At 45.4% G+C, this 23,003-nt stretch overlaps 1 protein-coding gene across 1 annotated transcript; it reads right to left on the minus strand.

Moving 5' to 3' along the window:
• Positions 1 to 12,231: 12,231 nt before the first annotated feature.
• Positions 12,232 to 21,748, minus strand: LOC101009530. The gene is made up of 5 exons (XM_021940044.1): positions 21,031 to 21,748; positions 15,500 to 15,613; positions 13,775 to 13,859; positions 12,964 to 13,275; positions 12,232 to 12,621 (listed from the first exon to the last, which is right to left on the minus strand). Exons 1-5 carry the CDS (start codon positions 21,058 to 21,060, stop codon positions 12,383 to 12,385), a joined length of 780 nt encoding a protein of 259 aa, XP_021795736.1. The 5' UTR covers positions 21,061 to 21,748; the 3' UTR covers positions 12,232 to 12,382.
• Positions 21,749 to 23,003: the final 1,255 nt, after the last annotated feature.

Below are 23,003 nucleotides of genomic sequence, written 5' to 3' on the forward strand. Positions count from 1 at the left end.
AAATAGGAGAGAGGTAGCCCACCTTAATCCAATCACTCACTGAGCTGAATCCAAATTGGTCTTAATTGTATTTCAAGTTCAGTCCTGTTTCTAGGGTGTAAACCTACAAGATTCTCCGCTACGTACCCGAGGTGTTCATCTGCTCCCTGAACTCCAGTTTTTGTCTCCCCTGTGCACAGATTTCCTGCCTCTCAGCTCCTGCTTTCCAAGTGGCAAATATTCACAGGGGAGAAGCCGCTCCGAAGGCCGGGGCGCTTCTCAGGGCTTCCCTCCCGTCTGCGATAAAGCCCCTCACGCCTTGGCTGCCTTAGTAGCTCCTTAATTCCTTCAAAAATATATACGTTTTCTGTTTTGACTATGTTTCTTTAGCAAGCTAATTGGTCTGAAATCAGCTATTTGACAATTTCTAGGATAATTTTTATATTTTTTCTTTTTCTAGCCAGGCGCAGTGGCACACGCCCCTAATCCCAGCACTTTGGGAGGCCGAGGCAGGCAGATCACGAGGTCAGGAGATCGAGACCATCCTGGTTAACATGGTGAAACCCCATCTCTACTGAAAATATAAAAAATTAGCCGGGCGAGGTGGCGGGCGCCTGTAGTCCCAGCTACTCGGGAGGCTGAGGCAGGAGAATGGTGTGAACCCGGGAGGCGAAGCTTGCAGTGAGCTGAGATCCGGCCACTGCACTCCAGCCTGGGTGACAGAGTGAGACTCCGTCTCAAAAAAAAAAAAAAAAAAAAAAGAAAGAAAAGAAATATATGATTATATAAAAACAAAATGAAAAGCTAAAGAGTATCACTTCTAGTAAAAAAATTTTGGGTCTATTTTCAGTTTGATACTATTTCCTGTTTATGTAACTTAAATCACTTCAGTTTTCAGAAACTACACCTAGAAAAAAATTTATTTTCTTCAATTTATTGAGGCATAATTGACAGAAAATTCTATATATTTAAGATGTACAATTGATGATTTGACATATGTTAACACTTTAAAATGATTACCTTGGCCAGCCCTGGTGGCTCACACCTGTAATCCTGGGACTTTGGGAGGCCACGGCAGGTGGATTACTTGAGGCCAGGGGTTTGAGATCAGCCTGGGCAACATGGCGAAACTCCAGCTCTCAAAAAAAAAAAAAAAATTAGCCAGGTGTGGTGGCACGTGCCTTAATCCCAGCTACTACTCAGGAGGCCGAGGTGGAGAATTGCTTGAACCTGGGAGGCGGAGGTTGCAGTTAGCCGAGATCGTGCCATTGCACTCCAGTGCGCGTGACAAAACCAGACTCTGTCTCTAAATAAATAAATAATAAAATAAAATTATACCACAATAAAGTAATTAGCATGCTGCATTAGTCTGTTTTGCATTGCTGTAAAAGAATACCTAAGGTGAGTAATTTATACAGAAAAGCGGTTATTTGGCTCACAGTTCTGCAGCCTGCACAAACACGGCATCAGCAACCGCTGGGCGTCTGGGAGGCCTCAGGAAGGCTTTACTTTTGGTGGAAGGCAAAGAGGGAGCAGGCATGTCACATGGCAAGAAAGGAGGCAAGAGAGAGATGCCAGGCTCTTTTAAATAATCAGATCTCTTGGTAACTAATAGAGTAAGAACTCACTCATTACCTCAAGGACAGCCCCGAGCCATTAATGAGGGATCCACCCCCATGACCCAAACACCTCCTACTACCCTTACCTTCAACACTAGGGATTGCATTTCCACATGAGATTTGGAGGGGCCAACATCCAAACCATAGCACTTATCCATCACTTCCCATAGGTACCTCCTCCCTTTTCTGGTGAGAACATTTCAGATCTACTCTCTTAGCAAGTTTCAAGTATACAATATAGTATTATTAACTATGTTCACCACGCTGTACATTAGATCTTTAGAATTCTCTTCATCTTATAACTGAAAGTTTGTACACTTTGATCAAGATCTTTCCATTTCCTCCCCTACCCCCATTCCTGGCAACCACCAGGTTGCTCTACTGTCTGCTTCTATGAGTTGGAAACGTTTCTTCTTTTTAGATTCCACACATAAGTGATACCATACAGCATTTGTCTTTCTCTGTCACACTTCACTGAGTATAGCGTCCTCTAGGTTCATCTATGTTGTTGGTAGGCAGGGCTTCTTTTTTTTTAAGTGGCTGAATAATATTCCATTGTGTGTATGTGGCCACATTTTCTTTATCCATTCACCTGTCAATGGACACTTAGATTGTTTCCATATCTTTGCCACTCTGAATAGTGCTGCAATGAACATGAGATGCAGATCTTTCGAGATCCTGAATATACACCCAGAAGTGGGATTGTTGAATTATGTGGCAGTTCTATTTTTAATTTTTTTGAATAAATTTCGTTCTGTTTTCCAGTAAAATAAGACAAAGAGGTTTTTCCATATCTTAGTATCAGGAACTTTAGCTCAGGTCCAACTCATAGTGGACCCAGCGGGTCCCAGAACCCACTCTCTGGTCATTTCCCAGGTCCAGATGTATAGTTAGAATAGACATGTTCAGCCGCTAGCAGAGACCCCACACTGGTTCCCTGGCCTGTAAAGTGAGGGCAGTTGTGATGGGAAAGGACAAATGGAAGGCGTTACAGCCACCTCTACCTAGAAAAATACTAAAACAAACAAAAAACACACCAAGACTGCCTTCTGGAGGAATTACAGAGACGAGTGCCGTCATCAAAGACTTGAAGGATGCAGGGCTGGTGCTTCCCACCACATCCTTGTCCAACTCTCCTGGCCTGTGCAGAAGACAGATGAATCCTGGAGAATGACGGTGGATTCCCAGAAGCTTAACCAAGTGGTGACTCTCATTGCAGCTGCTGCACCAGATGTTGTTTCATGGCTTGAGCAAATTAACGTGTCTCCCGGGACCTGGTGTGTAACTATGGATCCGGCACACAGCCTTTTCTCCCTCCCTGTCCAGGACGCCCACCGGAAGCAGTATGCCTTCAGCTGGCCAGGCCAGCAACACAGCCTCACTGTCCTCCCTCAGGTTAGATCAACTCTCCAGCCCCACCTCACAGTTTAGTTTGCAGGGATCTTCATGGCCTCTTTCTGCCATAAGATATACTGATCCTGGGCCGGGCACAGTGGCTCACACCTGTAATCCCAGCACTTTGGGAGGCTGAGGTGGGTGGATCACGAGGTCAGGAGATCGAGACCATCCTGGCTAACACAGTGAAACTCCGTCTCTACTAAAAACGCAAAAAAATTAGCCGGGCTTGGTGGCACACGCCTGTGGTCCCAGCTACTTGGGAGGCTGAGGCAGGAGAATCGCTTGAACCCGGGAGGTGGCGGCTGCAGTGAGCCGGGATAGAGCCACTGCACTCCAGCCTGGGTGACAGAATAAGATTTCTTCTCAAAAAGAAAAAAAGAAAAGATATACTGATCCTTTACATTGATGACATTATGCTGACGGGACCTAGTGAGTGTGAAGCAGCGACTCCTCTGGGCTTATTGGTGAAACATGTGTGTGTCAGGGGATGGGAAATAAATCCAACTAAAATCTAAAATTCAGGGCCTTCTACCTCAGCGAAATTTCTAGGGGTCCAGTAGTGTGGGGCCCGTGGAGATATCTCTTCTAAATGAAGGATAAGTTGTTGCATCTGGCCCCTCCTGCAACCAAGGAAAAGGCACAGTGACTAGTGGGTCTATTTGAATTTTGCAGGCAGCATATTCCTTATTTGGGTGAGTTACTCCAGTCCATTTCCCAAGTGGCCTGAAAAGCTGCTAGTTTTGAGTGGTGCCCAGAACAGGGGAAGGCTCTGCAACAGGTCCAGACTGCTGTGCAAGCTGCTGTGCCACTTGGACCCTATGACCCAGGAGATCCAATGGTGCTTGATGTGTCAGTGGCACACAGGGATGTTGTGTGAAGTCTTTGATGGGCTCCTATGAGTGAATCACAGCAGAGGCCCTTGCAATTCTGGAGCAAGCCCCTACCACCACCTGCACAGAACCACTCATCTTTTGAGAGACATCTGCTGGCCTATTACTTCTTAAGCCAAGAGACTAAGAAGGAAGTTACAGTGTTGGCTGGGATGGTTGGATTACTGCTCCACAGGGGAGGTGAGAAAGTGCATGTCTGGAATAGAGACGATCCCTTAGGGAGTCTCTTAGTACTTGCATACCCCATGATGAAGTCAATGGAAAATTAGAACAACTCAATCCAGGCAAGACTATGAATGGTCCAGACTCTCCAGGAATAAAGGTTTGGGTCACCCTTCCAGGTAAAGAACAACAACCCGCTGAGGTGCCTGCTGAAGGCAAAGGGAACACAGAACGGGTAGTAGAAGGTAGTTATCAGTACCAGCCATGACCACGTGACCCGTTACAGAAACAAGGACTGTAATTGTTATAAGTATTTCCTCCTTATTTTGTCAAGACTAGGTCTGTGTGTATAGATACATACAGTAAGCAAATCTCTTTGTTTCCATTCCTCTCTTATTACTTTGTCATGTAACATTAGACTTATTGAATTTATATAACCATTGAAGTATTGTTAATTTTACATGACAGTATTAAGTCATGGGATATCAGGAGAGGAATAAACTTTATCTTTTCTTCTGGAGAAGGGATTAACGCATTTTTGGTTGTATGCAGGGTATTTGCATCATGATAGGCAGAACAATTTTCCCTGTTATTGTCTTATTTGGAGATTAGGTATGGTTTCAGGAAATGTGTATTGGTGCCAAGTTGACAAGGGAGAGGCTTGCAATGACACTTAATTTTAGCTTGACACCAACTTTAGGCATCAAGTTGACTGGATTAAGGAATCCCTAGTAACCTGGTACAGCATTATTTTTGGGTGTGTTTATGGCGGTGTTTACAGAGGAGATTAGCATGTGAGTCTAAGTGGACTAGGTGGGAAATATCCAGCCTCAATGTGGGTTGGCATCGTCCAATGCTGGGGGTTTGGAGAGAACAAAAACAGAGAAAAGGCAAATATGTTTACCTATCAGCTACAGCTGAGACACTCTCATCCTCTCTTATCCCAGGATAACTCCAGGCTCCCTGGCCTTTGGACTCCAGGACTCATACAAGCAGCCCTCAAGTTTCTCAAGTCTTTGGCCTCTGACCTAAGAGTTCCATCATCAGTTTCCCTGGTTCTGAGGCCTTCGGACTTGGACTGAATCACATGACCAGCACCTCACAATCTCCAGCTTGCAGAAGGCTTGCCATGGGACTTAGTTTTCACTGCACGAGCCAATCCCCCTAATAAATCCCCTCTTATATGTCTCTCTCTCTCTCACTTATTGATTTTGTATCTCTGGGGAAACCTGACTAAGTATATCACTTGTATGTGGAATTTTTAAAGTTGAACTCATAGAAGCAGAAAAAGCATTTTATGGCCAGGTGCGGTGGCTCACGCCTGTAATCCCAGCACTTTGGGAGACTGAGGCGGGCAGATCACGAAGTCAGGAGATTGAGACCATCCTGGCTAACACAGTGAAACCCCATCTCTACTAAAAATACAAAAAAAAAAAAGAGAAAAAAAATTAGCCGGGCGTTGTGGTGGGCACCTGTAGTCCCAGCTACTTGGGAGGCAGAGGCAGGAGAATGGGGTGAACCTGGGAGGCGGAGGTTGCAGTGAGCCGAGATCAGGCCACTGCACTCCAGCCTGGGCAACAGAGCAGAACTCCATCTCAAAAAAAAAAAAAAAAAAGAAAGAAAAAGCATTTTACAAAATCCAGCATGCATTCATGAATAAAACAAAACAAAACAAAACAAAACAAAACCCTCTCATTAAACTAGGAATAGAGGGGAACTTCCTCAACTTGGTAAATAATATCTACTAAAACTCTACTGCTTACATCATATTTAATAGTGAGAAAGTCAGTTATATCTCACCAAGAACAGGAACAAAGCAAGGCTGTCCTCTCACATCACTGCTTCTCAATATCACAATAGAAGTCCTAGCTAATGCAATATGAAGAAAAGGAAATAAAAGGTACACACCTGTGGAGGAAGAAATGAAGCTGTCTTTCTTCACAGATGACATGATTGGCTACGTAGAAAAGGTAGAAACACAAAAGAGTAAATAAAAAATCTCCCAGAATTAATAAGCAATTACAACAAACTTCAGGATATATAAAAGTTAATCATTTTTCTTAGTATCAGCAATGAACAAGTGGAATGTGAAATTAAAAATACAATACAATTTACACCAGCATCCCCCAAAATAAAATTCTTAGGTATAAATCTAACAAACCATGTACAAGATCTATATAAGTAAAGCAACAAACTCTAATGAAAGAAACCAAAGAACGAAATAAATGGAGAGAAATTCCATGTTCATGGATAGGAAGACTCAATATTATCAAGCTGTCAGTTCTTCTCAACTTAGTCTATAGATTCAATGTAATCCCAACTGAAATCCCAGCAAGTTATTTTGTGAATAACTTTCAAAATGATTTCAAAATGATTCTAAAATTTATAAGGAAAGGCAAAAGACCCAGAATAGCAACGCAACATTGAAAAGAAGAAAAAAAAGACCAACACTACCTGGCTCTAAGACTCATTATAAAACTACAGTAACCAAGACAGTATCCTACTGGCCAAAAAAGAGACAAATATATCAACGGAATAGAGTTGAGAGCCCAGAAATAGATCCACACAAATAGAGTCAAATGTTCTTTGACAAAGGAACAAAGGTAATACACTAATACAGAGGAGGAAAGGTAGTCTTCAACAAATGGTGCTGGAAAACTGGCCTGGACATCCAAATGCAAAAAAAAAAAAAAAGAAAAAGAATTTACACACAGACTTTACAACTTGTACCTTTTACAAAAATTAACTCAAAATGGATCCCAGAACTAAATACAAAATATAAAACTATAAAACTCCTAGTGGATGACATAGAAGAAAGTCTAGATATCCTGGCATTTGGCAATGACTTTTTTTTTTTTTTAAATAAGCAGAAACAATATTCATTGCCTGCTTTAGGGGTAACTAATGTAACCATTTTTCTAGATCAGCAGTTTGTAACCTTTTTGGAGTCATGGATCCCTCTGAATATTTGCTGAATGCTACAGATTCCAACTCCAGGCAAAATTCTACAAACTTGTACATGGACTATTTTTCAATCAGTGTAACTTATTGCACTAGACTGGAAATGTATTTTCTTCATGTAAAGAGAATAAAAAGTGTTTTCCAGAATTCTCATTCCCATTTTCATGTATGTATTTGTATATATTATTTTTCATATATATAAATGAGTACTTGCTGAAAAAGTCCATAAATTAAAATTAACATTTAATTCTGAAGGCTTATTTCAGGACAAAAATGGTTGTCGGCCTGTTCAAGAAGGTAGAAATTGTAAGATGATCTTGAGTATAGAAATATGTATGACTTCGACACAAATACTTTTAAACTTTTCATTTTAATTGCAGAACAATTTTTAGACATGTATGTGATATCAATAGCTTCAGGTACAAATAAGCTTATTTCTCGATACTTAAATTCCCCAGGTTTCTTCAAGTTGAATTAACATTTCATCATCTTCTTTATCCTGATCATTGAGGTCAGCTTTGTCAGTGTCTGTGTTGATTGGCACTATTTTATCAACAGAAGGATGTCTTCTGAATCTGGGTTTCCAAGTTTTAAGGAAATAATCCAAGCAGAAGTATCCTTCTGCAATGTTTGATTTTTGTCTTTGGATTTCTGCATATAGCTAAATCTCTAAGGCTTTATTCTCTCTTCTCTATTTACAGAAGCACTTTTTTTTTTTTTTTTTTTTTTTTTTTTTTTTTTAGATGGAGTCTTGCTCTGTCACCCAGGCTGGAGTGCAGTGGCCTTTCTGTAGCTTTAGATATTTAGTTTAGTTAGCTTGGTTTTCTGTGTCCAATTTTATCTTTGAGCATAGCAAAAAAATAGCTTAACCAAAAGAATTTTGTTTTGTTTTTACCAGCATCCATAATGATGACTGTAGTCTTTTTATTCAGCTTTATTCAAGTATAATTGACAGATAAAAATGGTATGAATTGTCTGGGCGCAGTGGCTCACACTTGTAACCACAGCACTTTGGGAGACTGAGGCAGGTGGATCACGAGGTCAGGAGATCGAGACCATCTTGGCTAACACAGTGAAACCCCATCTCTACTAAAAATGCAAAACATTAGCCAGGCATGGTGATATGTGCCTGTAGTCCCAGCTACCTGGGAGGCTGAGGCAGGAGAATCGCTTGAACCCGGGAGGCAGAGGTTGTAGTGAGCTGAGATCGCACCACTGCACTTCAGCCTGGGTGACAGAGCGAGACTCCGTCTCAAAAAAAGTATCGATTTTAAAACTTGATTTTTTAATATATGTATATATTGTGCAATGGGCACCACAGTCAAGTCAGTTAACATATTTATTGCCTCACATAGTTAACCTTTGTGTGTGTGTGTAAGATGAGAACACTTACAATCTACTCTCTAAACACATTTCAGGTATAAAATACAGTAGTGTTAACTATAGTCACCATGCTGTACATTCCATTTCCAGATCTTATTCATCTTGAGTAATGGAAACTTTACACTCATGACCAGCATCTCCCCATTTCCCCATTTCTCCCTCCCTCCAGCCCTGGCAACCACCATTCTACTGTCTTCTATAAGTTTGACTATTTTAGATTCCACATAAAAGTGAGATCATGCAGTATTTATCTTCCTGTGGCTAGCTTATTTCACTTGCAAATTTACTTGATGAAGCTAGTGTTATCCTGATACCAAAACCAGAAAAAGACAGTATAACAAAACTGTAAAACAGCATCTTTCTTGAATACTGATGCAGAAATCATTAATAAAACATTACTAAAAGTAAGTCAATAATAGATGAAAAAATTATATGATGAACAATTGATGTACTCCAGACTGGTTCAATGTTTGAAAAATCAATCAAAGAACAAAGTAGGAAGAATTAATTTATAGGATTTAACAACTTATACAGCTATAGTAAGCAAGGGTGTGTGGTATTAGCAGAGTGTAGACCAATGGAACAAGGTACAGAACCCATGACAACAACCACACAAATATGCCCACCCAGTTTGTTACAAAAATGCAAAAGCAATTCAATGCAGAAAAGACAGCCTCTTCAGAAAATAGTACTGGAGCAACTGGACATTCACAGGCACATACACACAAAATGAACCTTAACCTAAACTTCACAAACTTTAATCACGATTTAACTCAAACATACCAGGGACTTAAATGCAAAATGTAAAACTGTAACACTTTTAGAAAAATATAGGAAAAAGTCTTCAGGATCTAGGACTAACGAAAGAGTTCTTAGATTTGCCACCCAAAGCCCTACCCATTAAAATTTTGATAAATTGTACCTCATAAAGTCTTTTCTTTGTGAAAGCCCGTAAGAAGAGCATGAAAAGACAAGCTACAAACAGGGAGAAAACATCTGCGAAACCCATATCCCTTAAAACTAACATCTAGAATATATAAAAAACTCAAATAATAACAATAAAAACAAAAATCCAATTAGAAAATGGTCAAAACCATGAAGAGCCATGTCACTGCAGAGGATACACAGATGGCAAATAAGCATACAACATGTTCCGTATCACCAGCCGCTAGGGAACTGAAAATGGAAGCCGTAATTAGGTATCACTGTTTGTGATGCTCTACAGAGGCGCCCTGGGCAGAGGCCAGTCCCATCATTCTGAGCTCTGCTCAGGCCCTCTGTGCTGGACACTCTGAAGGCCATTCTATTCACCTTTTCATGAACAGTGACAAAACAAAATGCTGGTGAGGATGTGCAGAAACTGTTTCACTCATACATTGCTGGTGGGGGTGTAGAATGACACAGCCATCCGGTAAACAAACAAACAAACAAACAAACAAAAAAATTAGGCCAGGCACGGTGGCTCATGCATGCAATCCCAGCACTTTGGGAGGCCAAGGTGGGTGGATCACCTGAGGTCAAGAGTTCGAGACCAGCCTGGCCAATATGCAGAAACCCTCTCTCTACTAAAAATACAAAAGTTAGCTGGGTGTGGTGGCGGCGCCTATAATCCCAGCTACTGGCGAGGCTGAGGCAGGAGAGTCACTTGAACCCCAGAGGCAGAGGTTGCAGTGAGCTGAGATTGCACCACTGCACTCTAGCCTGGGTGACAGAGCAAGACTCCATCTCAAGAAAAAAAAAAAAATATTACACATGCAATATTATACACCCGGAAATTGTACCCCTGGGTGTTTATCCCAAAGGAAGTCTTGAGTTTACACAAAACCTGTATCTGGAGGTTTATAGCAGCTTTATTCACAATAGTCCAAACTGGAAACAGCCTGGATGTCATTCAATGGGCAAATGGTTCCATCTGGTACATCCACACAGTGGAACACTACATGGCAAGAAAAAGGAATGAACAATTGATCCATGCAACAACCTGGAGGAATCTCTAATGAGTAACTGAAAAAAACTATTCCCCAAAGGCTACATACCATACAATCCCATTTATATAACACTGTTGAAATAACACACTTATTAAAAGAAGACTATTTCAGGGGTTGCCAGGAGTTAGGCAGGGGCTGAGGGCAGGAGGGACCTGCATGTCCCTCATAAAGGGCAGTGAGATGGTTTCTTCTGCTGACTCTCTTGACTGTATGGGTGTCAATATCCTGGTTATGATATTGTGCTTTCTGGCTGTTACCGCTGGGGGAACCTGGACACAGGGCCTAAGGGGTCTCTCTAATCCCTCTCTACTAGTTGTTACAACTGCATGTAAAACTGTAATTATCTCAAAATAATGTTTCCTAAAAAGATAAGACCACGGGCCGGGTGCGTAGCTCACGTCTGTAATCCCAGCACTTTGGGAGGTGGAGGCCGGCAGATCACCTGATGTCAGGAGTTCCAGACCAGCCTGACCAACATGGAGAAACCCCGTCTCCATGTATTAACAAATACAAAAAGTTAGCCAGATGTGGTGGTTCATGATTCCAGCTACTTGAGAGGCTGTGGCAGGAGAATCGCTTGAACCCAGGTGGCAGAGATTGCGGTGAGCCGAGATTGTGCCACCCTACTCCAGCCTGGGACAAGAGCTAGACTCCGTCTCAAAAAAATATAATAACAATGTGTCCGGAATTTATTCCTTCTGGTGGGTTCCTGGTCTCGCTGACTTCAAGAATGAAGCCGCATACCTTTGTGGTGAGTGTCACAGCTCTTAAAGATGGTGTGGCCGGAGTCTGTTCCTTCAGATACGTCCAGAGTTTCTCCTTCCGGTAGGTTCTTGGTCTCACAGACTTCAAGAATGAAGCCACGGACCTTCACGGCGAGTGTTACAGCTCTTAAAGGTGGTGCAGACCCAAATGTGGAGAACAAAGAAAGAACAAAGCTCCCACAACACCGAAGAGGATGTGATCAGGTTGCCACTGCTGGCTGGGGCGGCGGGCTTTTATTTCCTTATTTGGCCCCGCCCATGTCCTGCTGATTAGTCCATTTTTACAGAATGCTGATTGGTGCATTTACAATCCTCTAGCTAGACACAGAGCACTGATTGGTGCATTTACACTCCTCTCGCTAGACAGAAAAGTTCTACAAGTCCCCACCCCACCCAGAAGCCAGCTGGCTTCACTTCTCAATGAGACCACCGAGAAATGGGGGAAAATGAACGTCACACAGAGTGATTATGCCAGGTATGTGTTTTTATCCAAAAACTATCTCCTGAAGTAAGATATCAGCTTCAATTTTAATATGAGGATCTGGGGGCTCAGAAACATGAAATAAAAGTTCTGCCGGGAGCAGTGGCTCACGCCTGTAATCCCAGCATTTTGGGAGGCCAAGGAGAGTGGATCACCTGAGGTCAGGAGTTCAAGAGCAGCCTGGCCAAGATGGTGAAACTCTGTTTCTACTAAAAATACAACAATTAGCTGGGCATGGTGGCGGGTGCCTGTAATCCTGGCTACTCGGGAGGCTGAGGCAGCGAATTGCTTGAATCCAGGAGGTGGAGGTTGCAGTGAGCCGAGATTACACCACTGCACTCCAGCCTGGGCAACAAAGTGAGACTCCATCTCAAAAAAAAAAAAAAGGCTTCTATGGTCACACAGCCAGGAAATGAAGGCAGGATTGAGCAGTTACCTCTGGGGTAAAAGTTGTCCCTTACTACAAAGGGGCTTCCATGCAGGAAGCATGATGCAGGAATGAAAGGATGGGTCCCAGCTCACCGGGGGGCTGAGCCCCCTCCCTGTCCCGTGGTGTCTCTACAATTGGAGGTTCAACCCAAGCCACAAGCACAAGCCAGAAAGGGATGAGGTCACGGTCGTTCATTTATTTCACATTTATTCTCATTGCACCAGGTGAGGAGGGGAAGGAGTCGTGCACTAATACACACAGATTGTGCTACTTTTCAGTCTTTCTGAAGAATCAGGATCCAGATTCTAATTGTCTTCAAGATCTGGATCAGTCAGTAGAGATGGCCCACTGTGGTAGGGGGACTGGGGCTGCTGGGGGAAAAGCAGGATTCATATATGGAGCATGACCATTCGTGTTCCAGGGCTCCCATTCGGGTACCGGAGGATTTTCCACATAGATCACAGGTGTCGGGGCCCACGTCGGCTCCTGAACGGCTATGGGAACGCCACAGGCCTGGGGCTGGTGCTCGGGAGGTGCGAGGTCAACCGCATCTGCACAGGGAGGACCTGAGAGAGACAGAAGACACATGGAGGGCTCGTGAGGGCATCACCCACCCTGTACCTGGATCCTTGCCTGTGACCTCACCCAGCCCCGGGGCCATGTCCATTCTGAACAAGTCCCTGAACAAAGTCCTCAGCATTATTACTTTGGGGAAGAACAAAAAGGAAAAATAGAGGCAGGTAGCCCGTCAGAGCAGCAAGTCCCTGTGCTGTGTGCCAGGGGCTCTGGGCAGGGGCCTGTCTCGTCATTCTCTGCTCTACTCAGGGCACAAGGATGGTGGGGGTGGGGTGGGGGAAGCCAATGGCAGTCACTAAAGGACTATGAAGATGAATACAAAACACACAAACCTGAGAAGACGCCGATTTTCCATCTGTATCCCAGAATCCTGTGCAGGGCCTCGCCATAAGGACATGGCAAGGGTAGGCACTTTGGCCTCTGGTTGGCCTCCTGAATAGTGAAGTATAAGTCCTGCAAGCTTATTAACATCTGGAGACATTCCTGCCAGCTCTTCTTCATACCTCTCTGCTTGAGACGCTGGGCAATTGTTTTTGATACTACGTGATACTTCTTCTTCACCCTGTACACTTCACGTTCAAGAAATTCCCATTCTTGCAGGAAACTCTGGATTTCCTGGTCACTCCAAGGTTTAATTGACCGGACTGGAAGGAAAGAGGAATATGGATGTACTTTGGCATAACTCACCTGCACACGTGCAAGATGCTGCCTCTACACGGACAGGTCCGAACTTGACTTTATTCAGTTACGGGAGATAATAGGACCTCAAATGAGAAGTCAGAGATTCGGTATCTGCCTAAGTCCTGATGCCTGACACACCCGGTTACTGGGACAGGCAAGGAGGCACCTGAGCGCCCGGGTCTTGCTCAACTTCCTTAAAATGTCTCAGAGGATACTGACAGGGTGTGATGGTGTATTTGCTGCCTGGGAGCGCTCCTCTGATGTGGGACTCACATCCCACCCCTGTGGGGCCTCTTACTGTCACCTGGGCTGTGGGCAGGGAACTTGGGGGATGCTGAGGGCAGCCCTGGAATCCCCTGACATGCCCCCTCTTGGGGCTGGGATGAGCATATCAGACTCGAGAAGACGGAGGTGGGCTGGAAAATTTTCTCTACTACATATAAGACTCTGAGGACACCATACCTGAGGCCTTTTCTGATTCCTGGGCTGCATTTTTCTGCTTCATTTTCTGGATGTTTCTGGTAGTTTCGGTGGGAAGTGTTACTTTCTAATAATAATAATAAAAAAGATAAATATTTACATATTAGAATCTCTTTTTTTTTTTTTTTTTTGAGACAGAGTCTTGCTCTGTCACCAGGCTGGAGTGCAGTGGTGTAATCTCAGCTCACTGCAACTTCTGCCTCCTGGGTTCAAGTGCTTCTCCTGCTTCAGCCTCCCAAGTAGCTGGGGTTGCAGGCACGCACCACCACACCTGGCTAATGTTTTGTGTTTCTTTAGTAGAGACGGGGTTTCACCATGTTAGTCAGGCTGGTCTCGAACCCCTGACCTCAAGTGATCCGCCTGTCTCAGCCTGTCTTGGTCTCCCAAAGTGCTGGGATTACAGGCGTGAGCCACTGCGACTGGCTCCCCTTGTATTTAAAAAGTAAACTGCCAGACGAACAACATGAACCCAGGGGTTTTAGACACTGGACAAGGGCGCATGGGACAGTGGAGTGAAGGCAGGAAACAAGACTTGGGGCTCCTACAAGTACCCAGCTCAAACCTGCATCCAGTTTCCAGGCTGGAGAGCAGGGAGAGGGAAATCAAGCAGAGCGTATGTGTTCTCCTGAGCTGAGAACTTCGGGAGAGTCTGCTGGACCTCACAGTGGCAAGTATAGGACACAGAAGCAGTACTGGGGAGAGGGTGGAGAGAGGGAAGGGAGAGAGCTCTGTGGATCTACTGGAAAGTCCCCCGTTCAAGGAGAGATCAGAGCATGAATGAGACGAAACTGCCTGGGCTGGGAAAGCACCGCCAGAAAGGACCAGGCTGAAAAATTCCTGGGGTCACTCTGGGCGGTGAAGAATCTGAGTCTCCACAGCTGGAGTGAAAAGTCTGCCTAGTCCAAGGGCCTTTGAAGAGAGTGCTAGGAGAGCAGGGCCTGAGCAGTGGGGTCAAATTACCCACAGACCAAAGTTTCTTCTCATACCAACTAACAAAGATTCAAAACGATCCCCCAAAGCATCAATCTAATTCCAAATAATTTAACTGCATGACAAAGAAAAGCCCAACATTAGTTAAAGGAACACGAAGCATTTGGCACCTAATCACGTAAAATGCACAGGGCTGGCCTCCTACCTTCAATGGCCCGGCATACAACAAAACAGAGAAACACAATTCACCACTGGTAGAAAATCCATCAAGAGACCAAGAAATGACACAGATGGTGGAATCAGTGGAGCTAGACTTCAAAACAGCTACTAGAGAACGCCTGTGGCTGAGGATATAGAGGAAGCGGGCACCTGCGAGGGTAAGATGGCTCATGCCTGTAATCCCAGCACTTTGGGAGGCCGAGGCGGGTGGATCATGTTAGGAGATCCAGACCATCCTGGCTAACACACTTTGAAACCCCGTCTCTACTGAAAATACAAAAAAAATTAGCCGGGCGTGGTGGCGGCGCCTGTGGTGCCAGCTACTCGGGAGGCCGAGGCAGGAGAATGGCGTGAACCCGGGAGTTGGAGCTTGCAGTGAGCCGAGATCGCGCCACTGACTCCAGCCTGGGTGACAGAGCGAGACTCCGTCTCAAAAAATAAATAAAATAAAAAGGAACAGCGTACATTTCAATGGCTGCAAAAATTCTTGTGAGATGAAATGAAAGACAACCCCAGCCACCCTCCCACGAAACAGGCATCGGGCTGCCTTAAAGTTACCTCCATTTTTCCTCCTGAGTGCTCTCCCGGGGGTCTGTCTTCTCGTTGCGCCTGCAGGGCCTGCTCTGTTCCTGGGTTGGCGGAACACTGGTACTTAGTCTCCGCTGACCGAACCTAGGAGAGTCAGGGGGAGCCGGAGTGTGGAAACGTGTGTGCTTCTCTCTGCTTCTGGAGGTCTCTGAAGCCAGTGCAGATCGACCATGTTTAAATATCTTAAATATGATTGGGTTAGACCCACCCAACCTTGAGACTTTGGATTAACTAAAGATAAACTAATTTAGTACTTTAATCACATCTGCAAAATCCCTTCATCCAGACTAGAATATGATTGAATAACTGCGACAGGGAGATTGGAGATCAGCTCGGCAGGGGTTCTGAGGCTCTCTGAGCCCAGCATCTCCAAAGGCAAAGGGACGGGTTGTTACATTCCCACAGATCACCCCTTCCCCCTGAGCTGGCGCTGATGGTCAGCGACGTCCTTGGGGTTTGGCCTCTGAGGATTAACTGTGATGTGAGGATTCGGGGAAGAGACTGGGCTTCAGCTGGGTGAGGGTGAATGGATGGTCACGGATGGCAGTTATGGATGTAGGACCCTCTCTGAGAAGCTTAGATTGAAAAGGAGTTTACGGAAGGGAGGAGAGAGGCAAACAGAGTTTTCTCCTTACAAGAGGACAGACTTGAGATGTGCATATACAGAAGTGAGGAAGCAGAGAGGGATATTGGAGGGTGGTTAATAGTTTGGGAAAGTAAGTGATGGTGGGGACCGAGAAGGAGGGTGCTGAGTACCCAGCATGGGAGGGAAACAACTCCTAGGTTGGTTTTTGGCTTCAGAATCTCAGATGCAGTCCAGGATTAGGGATGCCCCTCAGAATAAATCTTAACTCTTGGGATTGATTCCACTGTACTCGACACAATCCTGATTCATGGCTTTTAGCTCATGACAGCATCTGAGAAGACAGGAAAGGGGGCTTTACAGTGATTGGTACTTTATTTCTACCCATGTTTTATTTTTAGAGGCAGGGTCTTGCTCTGCTGCCCAGTCTGAGGTGCAGTGGCATGATCATAGCTCACTGCAGCCTCAAACTCCTGGGCTTAAAGTGATCCTACTGCCTCAGTCTCTCAAGTAGCTAGGATTACTACAGGTGCTTGTGCCACCATGCTTGGCTTTTTTTTTTTTTTTTTTTTTTTTTTTGTAGAGACAGGGTCTCACTACGTTGCTCAGGCTGATTGCGAACTCTTCATTTCAAGCAATCCTCCTGCCTCGGCCTCCCAAAGTGCTGAGATTGCAGGTGTGAGCCACCATGCTTGGCCTAGTGGTACCCTGTTAAGTCAGAACAAACTCCATGTGTATTGGCTTAAGACTAATCTTTGCTTCTTTCCATGTTGTCTAAAAATATCACATTCTCTTCATTTCCACAGACATTTCAGGCCTCCGTTTCCGGATGCCCATATGTCCAGGAAACTGTTCTCTGTGCTTCCCACTTTGGGCCTGTCCAGTACACCCCCACTCTGCCTCAGGGACCATCTGAGACAAAAATCTGACCAGTTATTCCTTCCTCTCCCCCAAATGTTAATGAACATCGTCTTCTTCCCCAGGCTTGAGCCTTCTGTCTTGTTGGAGGCAAATAGAAACTTTAGGCATCTCAGCTCTACATCTAGCAGGAGCCTCCACTCAGCGTATTCACCCCCAGCATCACCTCCCATTCAACTCATCTTCAGGGTTTCTGCCTTGGTATAAATAGCAACTGCATCCAGGCTGTTTCAAAAACAGAAGTGCAGAAATAATTCCTGAATTCTTTATTCCCAATGACAGCTTCTTCTCAATCAGAAATGATTGACAGCCGATTTTCATTCCTTCTTTTTTTTTTTTTTTTTTTCTGATAGAGTCTCACTCTCTCACCCAAGCTGGAGTACAGTGGTGCAATCTCAGCTCACTGCAACCTCTGCCTCCTGGCTTCAAGCAATTCTCCTGCCTCAGCCGCCCAAGTAGCTGGGATTACAGTCGTGTGCCTCCACACCGGGCTTATCTTGTATTTCTAGTAGAGAAGGGTTTCACCACGTTGGCCAGGCTGGTCTTGAACTCCTGGCCTGAGGTAATCCACCCACCTTGGCCTCCCAAAATGCTGGAATTACAGGCATGAGCCATCGCAACCGGCCTGATACCCTATTTTCTAAATAAGTACCATTAACTGACTTTTTATTCATGCTGAAATTAAAATAGTGCAGGCATCAAGGTTCCTTCCACGGGCCACAGCTGTTGCATTCTAATGGGGACCCTGCTTATCTTGTCCTCGGTATGCACCCAAGCCTGTCTCTGTGACTTTTCGGGGCAGACATTCTTCATTCCATGGCCGTGGGGCAGCTTCAGATCAAGCCGATTGTCTCTGTTTGTCCGGGCTCCAGGCTTCTCCCATTTCCTGAACACACTGGGCACTGCATGGCCCTGCGGCCTTTGCTGCTTCTGCTTGTTGCTCTGCTCCCATCACCAGTCACCCAGCAGGCCCGCTCCTCCTGCAGGCCCCTGTCGCCCTGGGCATGGAGGCCTTCTCCAACCCTGGCACTCCTCACAGGCGCTGCCTCACCATGCTGTCCTCAACTTGGACACAGTACATTTCAACACAACTCCCTGGTCAAGTCTAGCTCTCCCACTGGCCTATGCATTCAGGGAAATTGTGGATCGTGTCTACAGGTGAATCCCGTGAAAGGACAGCTTCCCAGCCCTGACTCTACGATGGAATCCGCTGGAAGGCTTTCTCAAAGGCCAATTCCAGTCGTACAACTTCAGTTATCCTGGGCTGGTCACTGTGTGGTGAAAAGTCCTCTGGTGGTTCTAACACTAGTCAAGCATGAGCTCTTTGCCTTAAAGGAGTGCCATGGGCTTTGCCATGAACTACACTGAGTCCAGGGGCCACCTTGGTCCTGCCCCACCTCACTGGGCCCCTGGGAGGTGGGAGATTAGATTAGAACTGCCCAGGCTGCAGGCTAGCACTCCAAAGAGAGGGTGTGACCACCCTGAGAGTCCCTTCTCAGAGATTCCAGTGTGGCCATCCAGGGTGATCCTGAGCACCAGGAGCTCGGAGGGTCCCAGGTGGGTCTGATGCACAATCCAGGCTGAGAGGCTGAGCTTGAAGAGACTCGGAAGGCCAGGGACCGTTTTATTTCCGACGACAGATAGAAGTGCCACGGCGGTTCTGGGGCCCAGGGCAGGAGATTGGGGCCTGTCTTAGGAAAGCCTTCTTGGGCTTTGAGATGTATTAGACAGGAGGGCGTGAATTTAAAAGAAACGGTTTTCACACATTTTCAGGGCTGCTTGTCTTTTCAAGGGTGAGGAAACATGGGTGTTCAGTTTTTTTGTTTTCTGTTTTTTGCTTTTTTTTTTTTTTTTTTGAGACAGAATCTCGCTCTGTCGCCCGGGCTGGAGCGCAGTGGCGTGATCACTGCAAGCTCCGCCTTCCAGGTTCACACCATTCTCCTACCTCAGCCTCCCAAGTAACTGGGACTGCAGGTACCCACCATCACGCCTGGCTAATTTTTTTGTATTTTTTTTAGTAGAGATGGGGTTTCATAGCCAGATGGTCTCGATCTCCTGACCTCATGATCCACCTGCCTCGGCCTCCCAAAGTGCTGGGATTACAGGTGTGAGCCACCATGCCCGGCCAGGTGTTCAGTTTTAAACATTTGGGAAAATCATCTAATTTAGGGGATACTGTTTCAATGCTTCAGTGTAAAAAATTAATATATGATGAATTTTGGCTGGATTTTTGGAAACTAGAAGGGCAACAGGGTAGAATACTGGGGGAGTGACTGAAAGTAACGGAAGTGTAAGGTAATGGGGTGTGTCTGCATGAAGGAAGATCTGCACGGGTCAGACACTGGACAGGCTTCCCTGGATTAATTTTAAAATATATATATATTTTTAATTAGTGTGGTGGTACATGCAGGTAATCCCAGCTACTTGGGAGTCTGAGGTAGGAGAATCTCTTGAACCTGGGAGGTGGAGGTTGCAATGAGACAAGATCATGCCACTGTACTCCAGCCTGGGTGACAGACTGAAACTCCATCTCAAAAAAATATATATCTATTTAAATACATAAATATATCTATTTAAATACATAAATATACCTATTTATATATATTTAAATACATAAATATACCTATTTATGTATTACATATTTATAGACATATATTTATTATTAAAATATATTTTTTTGAGACCGAGTTTCCGCTCTTGTTGTCTATGCTGGAGTGCGATGGTGCGTTCTCGGCTCACCGGAACCTCCACCTCCTGGGTTCAACCTCAGCCTCCAGAGTCACTGGGATTACAGGCATGCACCACCATGCCCAACTAATTTTGTATTTTTAGTAGAGATGGGGTTTCTCCATGTTGGTCAGGCTGGTCTCAAACTCCCAACCTCAGGTGATCCGCCCACCTCAGCCTCCCAAAGTCCTGAGATTACAGGCGTGAGCCACTGCACCTGGCCAAATATTTTTTAAACTAATAAAAATTGCAAAGAACCTCCTTGGATTAATAATTAAAAAAGAAAGAAAGAAAGAAAAGAAACAGGACAGGGTGAGCCAGTAGTAGTTTCTGATGTACCAAGGAAGTGTTTTATTTGCAAATCAAAATGGAGTCTTTTCAGGTTCCCTAATGACAAAGGGAAATTGATCTAAGAGAGATTAAGTGTCATGCAACAAGGGAGTTTGAAAGAAATGTTGGGAGAGAATACATGGCACTCCTTCCTTCCTTCCCTCCCTCCCTCCCTCCTTCCTTCCTTCCTTCTTTCTTTCTTTCTTTTTTTTGACATGGAGTCTCGCTCTGTCACCCAGGCTGGAGTGCAGTGGAATGATCTCAGCTCACTGCAACCTCCGCCTCCTGGATTCAGGCGACTTTTCGACCTCAGCCTCCCAAGTAACTGGGACTACAGGCACACGCCACCACACCCGGCTAATTTTTGTAGTTTTAGTAGAGATGGGCTTTCACCATATTGGCCAGGCTGGTCTTGAACTCCTGACCTCATGATCCGCCTGCCTCAGCCTCCCAAAGGGCTGGGAATACAGGCGTGAGCCACCACACCCAGGAAATTTTTCTTTGTTTTCAAGACGGAGTCTCTCTCTGTTGCTCAGACTGGAGTGCAGTGGCGCCATCTCGGTTCACTGCAACCTCCGCCTCCCGGGTTCAAGCAATTCTTCTGCCTCAGCCTCCCGAGTAGCTGGGATAACAGGCGCCTGCGACCACACCCAGCTAATTTTTGTATTTTTTAGTAGAGATGGGATTTCACCATGTTGGCCAGGCTGGTCTTGACCTCCTGACTTCGTGATCTGCCCGCCTCAGCCTCCCAAAGTGCTGGGATTACAGACATGAGCCACTGTGCCCGGCCCATGTAAATTTTCACCTAAATGGTATCAAGAGGGTCTGAAGTAGTAGCTGAGAGGTCAGAGAAGAGAGAAGTCATGGAGACAAACACACAGGGTGACTCCACTGTGCAGACAGAGCCCAGCCCTCCCCATGCCAAAGACGCAGGAGAGAGCACCTGAGAGAACAGATTCCATGAGGACATCATCTTCCTCTCTGGATCTCAGCCTTGAGGGAGAGGCCGTGTCCACTCAGAACAGGAGAGGCCAGGACAGGTCCTCAGGGCTGCTGCTTTGTCCACCCATTGCTGAGGAGTAGCAGGAGCGAGCCTGGGCACACTCGCATGGCAAGCCCTGTGGGCAGGTGTGCAGAGGGCGTCCACGGGCAAGGTCCCGTGTCAGGGTGCTTCACCTGCCCCACAGTGTGATGCACTGGGCTTACAGAAGTCACTCCCTTCACAAGCGTGAGCTGGAACACAGGAGAGAAAACCCTGAGGAGACTTGGTCCTCCATTCTAGCCCAGGATTCTTTCTAGGGCCCCTCTCTAGGGCAAAGCCTGCAATGTTCAAGTCTAATGGTCCAGTATATACCTTATAAAGGGAGTGGATTTCACCATGGTTTAGAGCTGCTTCTATTTTCAACATTATGAGAGAAGAGAGATTGATTAATGGGTCCCAATATACAGTTCGATAAAGAAATAAGACCTAGTGTTTGATACATCAGTAGGGTGACCATAGTTTACAATAATCTATTGTATATTTCAAAATAGCTAGGAGAGAGTAATTTGACAGTCTCGACCATAAAGAAAAGACAAATATTTGGCTGGGCACAGTGGCTCATGCCTGTAATTCCAGCACTTTGGGAGGCCAAGGCAGGTGGATCATGAGGTCAAGAGATGGAGACCATCCTGGCCAACATGGTGAAACCCCATCTCTACTAAAAATACAAAAATTAGTTGGGCGTGGTGGTGTGTACCTGTAGTCCCAGCTACTCGGGAGGCTGAGGCAGGAGAATCACTTGAACCTGGGAGGCGGAGGTTGCTGTGAGCTGAGGTTGCGCCACTGCACTCCAACCTGGGTGACAGAGCAAAACTCTGTCTCAAAAAAAAAAAAAAAGACAAATATTTAAGGTGATTGATGATATCCCAAATATACTGATCTAATTTTTACCAATTATATGAATGTAGTAAATTATCACATATATCCCCCCAAAAAAATTTAAAAGAAAATGACCAATTGTTTCAATACCAATCCCAAATAATTCACACAGCCACAGTTTTGGAATTCAAGGGGATCTGGAAGGAATGAAGTCATTGGAGAAAAGTAATTGGGAATTAAGTGTGTCACATCTGAATGCTTGTGTGCCCCAACATTCATGTGTTGAAACCCCACAGCCTAATGTGATGGTGTGAGGGGATGAGGCCCTCGGGAGGTGATTAAGACTAGCTGAGTCATGAGGGGGAGCCCTTGTGCATAGGATTAGGATCCTTACAGGAGTCCAAAGAGAGCTTGCTTCCCCCTTCACCACCCAAAGAAGGAGCTAGAAGGCGCCTTCTGTGAGCCAGAAAGTGGGCCCTCATCAGACATCGAGTCTACCACAGCCTCCTCTTGGACTTCCCAACCTCCACAATGCGAGAAATACCTTTTTGTTTTTATAGCATAGCCAGTTTGTGGAATTACACTGTAGTAGCCCAAATGGACTAAAACAAATGGGTACGTAGTGATATCAGGGTTCCTGGGCAGAAATCATTGTCAACAGAAGAGATTTGGGAAGCAAGTCAGAAATCGTGGATGTCTACAGAAATCTCAGAAGTGTCTGCTGAGCTATGGATGAGAACCAGAAGAGTTGCTTTTGCAGGATAAGGAGTCATTGTTTTAGTGACAAAAGAATATAATATTTTAGGGATAACAACAAAGTGTCAGGAAACAGAAGTTGAGAGCAGAGAGAGAACTTACGCACTCTTAACCCGGCTGTGGAAGGAGGGGCAGGCACAGGGGATGAGACTGGAGAGTGGAGACAGAGGGGCCACAGGCATGTTTCCAGGCAGTGGATATCGCTGCGTAGGAGCGGAGCACAAGGCCCAAAGGGCAGAAGCCAGCCCCAGTCAGGGAACAGGCCATGACTTGCAGTGGGTGCTGGGTATCAAGACCTT

Source organism: Papio anubis, chromosome 5 (assembly GCF_008728515.1).
Source record: "Papio anubis isolate 15944 chromosome 5, Panubis1.0, whole genome shotgun sequence".
Taxonomy (NCBI): Eukaryota; Metazoa; Chordata; class Mammalia; order Primates; family Cercopithecidae; genus Papio; species Papio anubis.

Bases quoted from the DNA above. Each gene is read 5' to 3' on its own strand.
- LOC101009530 (XM_021940044.1), bottom strand. From the start codon at position 21,060: ATGATGTCCTCATGGAATCTGTTCTCTCAG. The intron at 15,614-21,030 runs GTGCTCTCTCCT...TGACTCTCCTAG, and splicing joins CATGGAATCTGTTCTCTCAG to GTTCGGTCAGCGGAGACTAA. The intron at 13,860-15,499 runs GTAACTTTAAGG...TATTATTATTAG, and splicing joins ACTCAGGAGGAAAAATGGAG to AAAGTAACACTTCCCACCGA.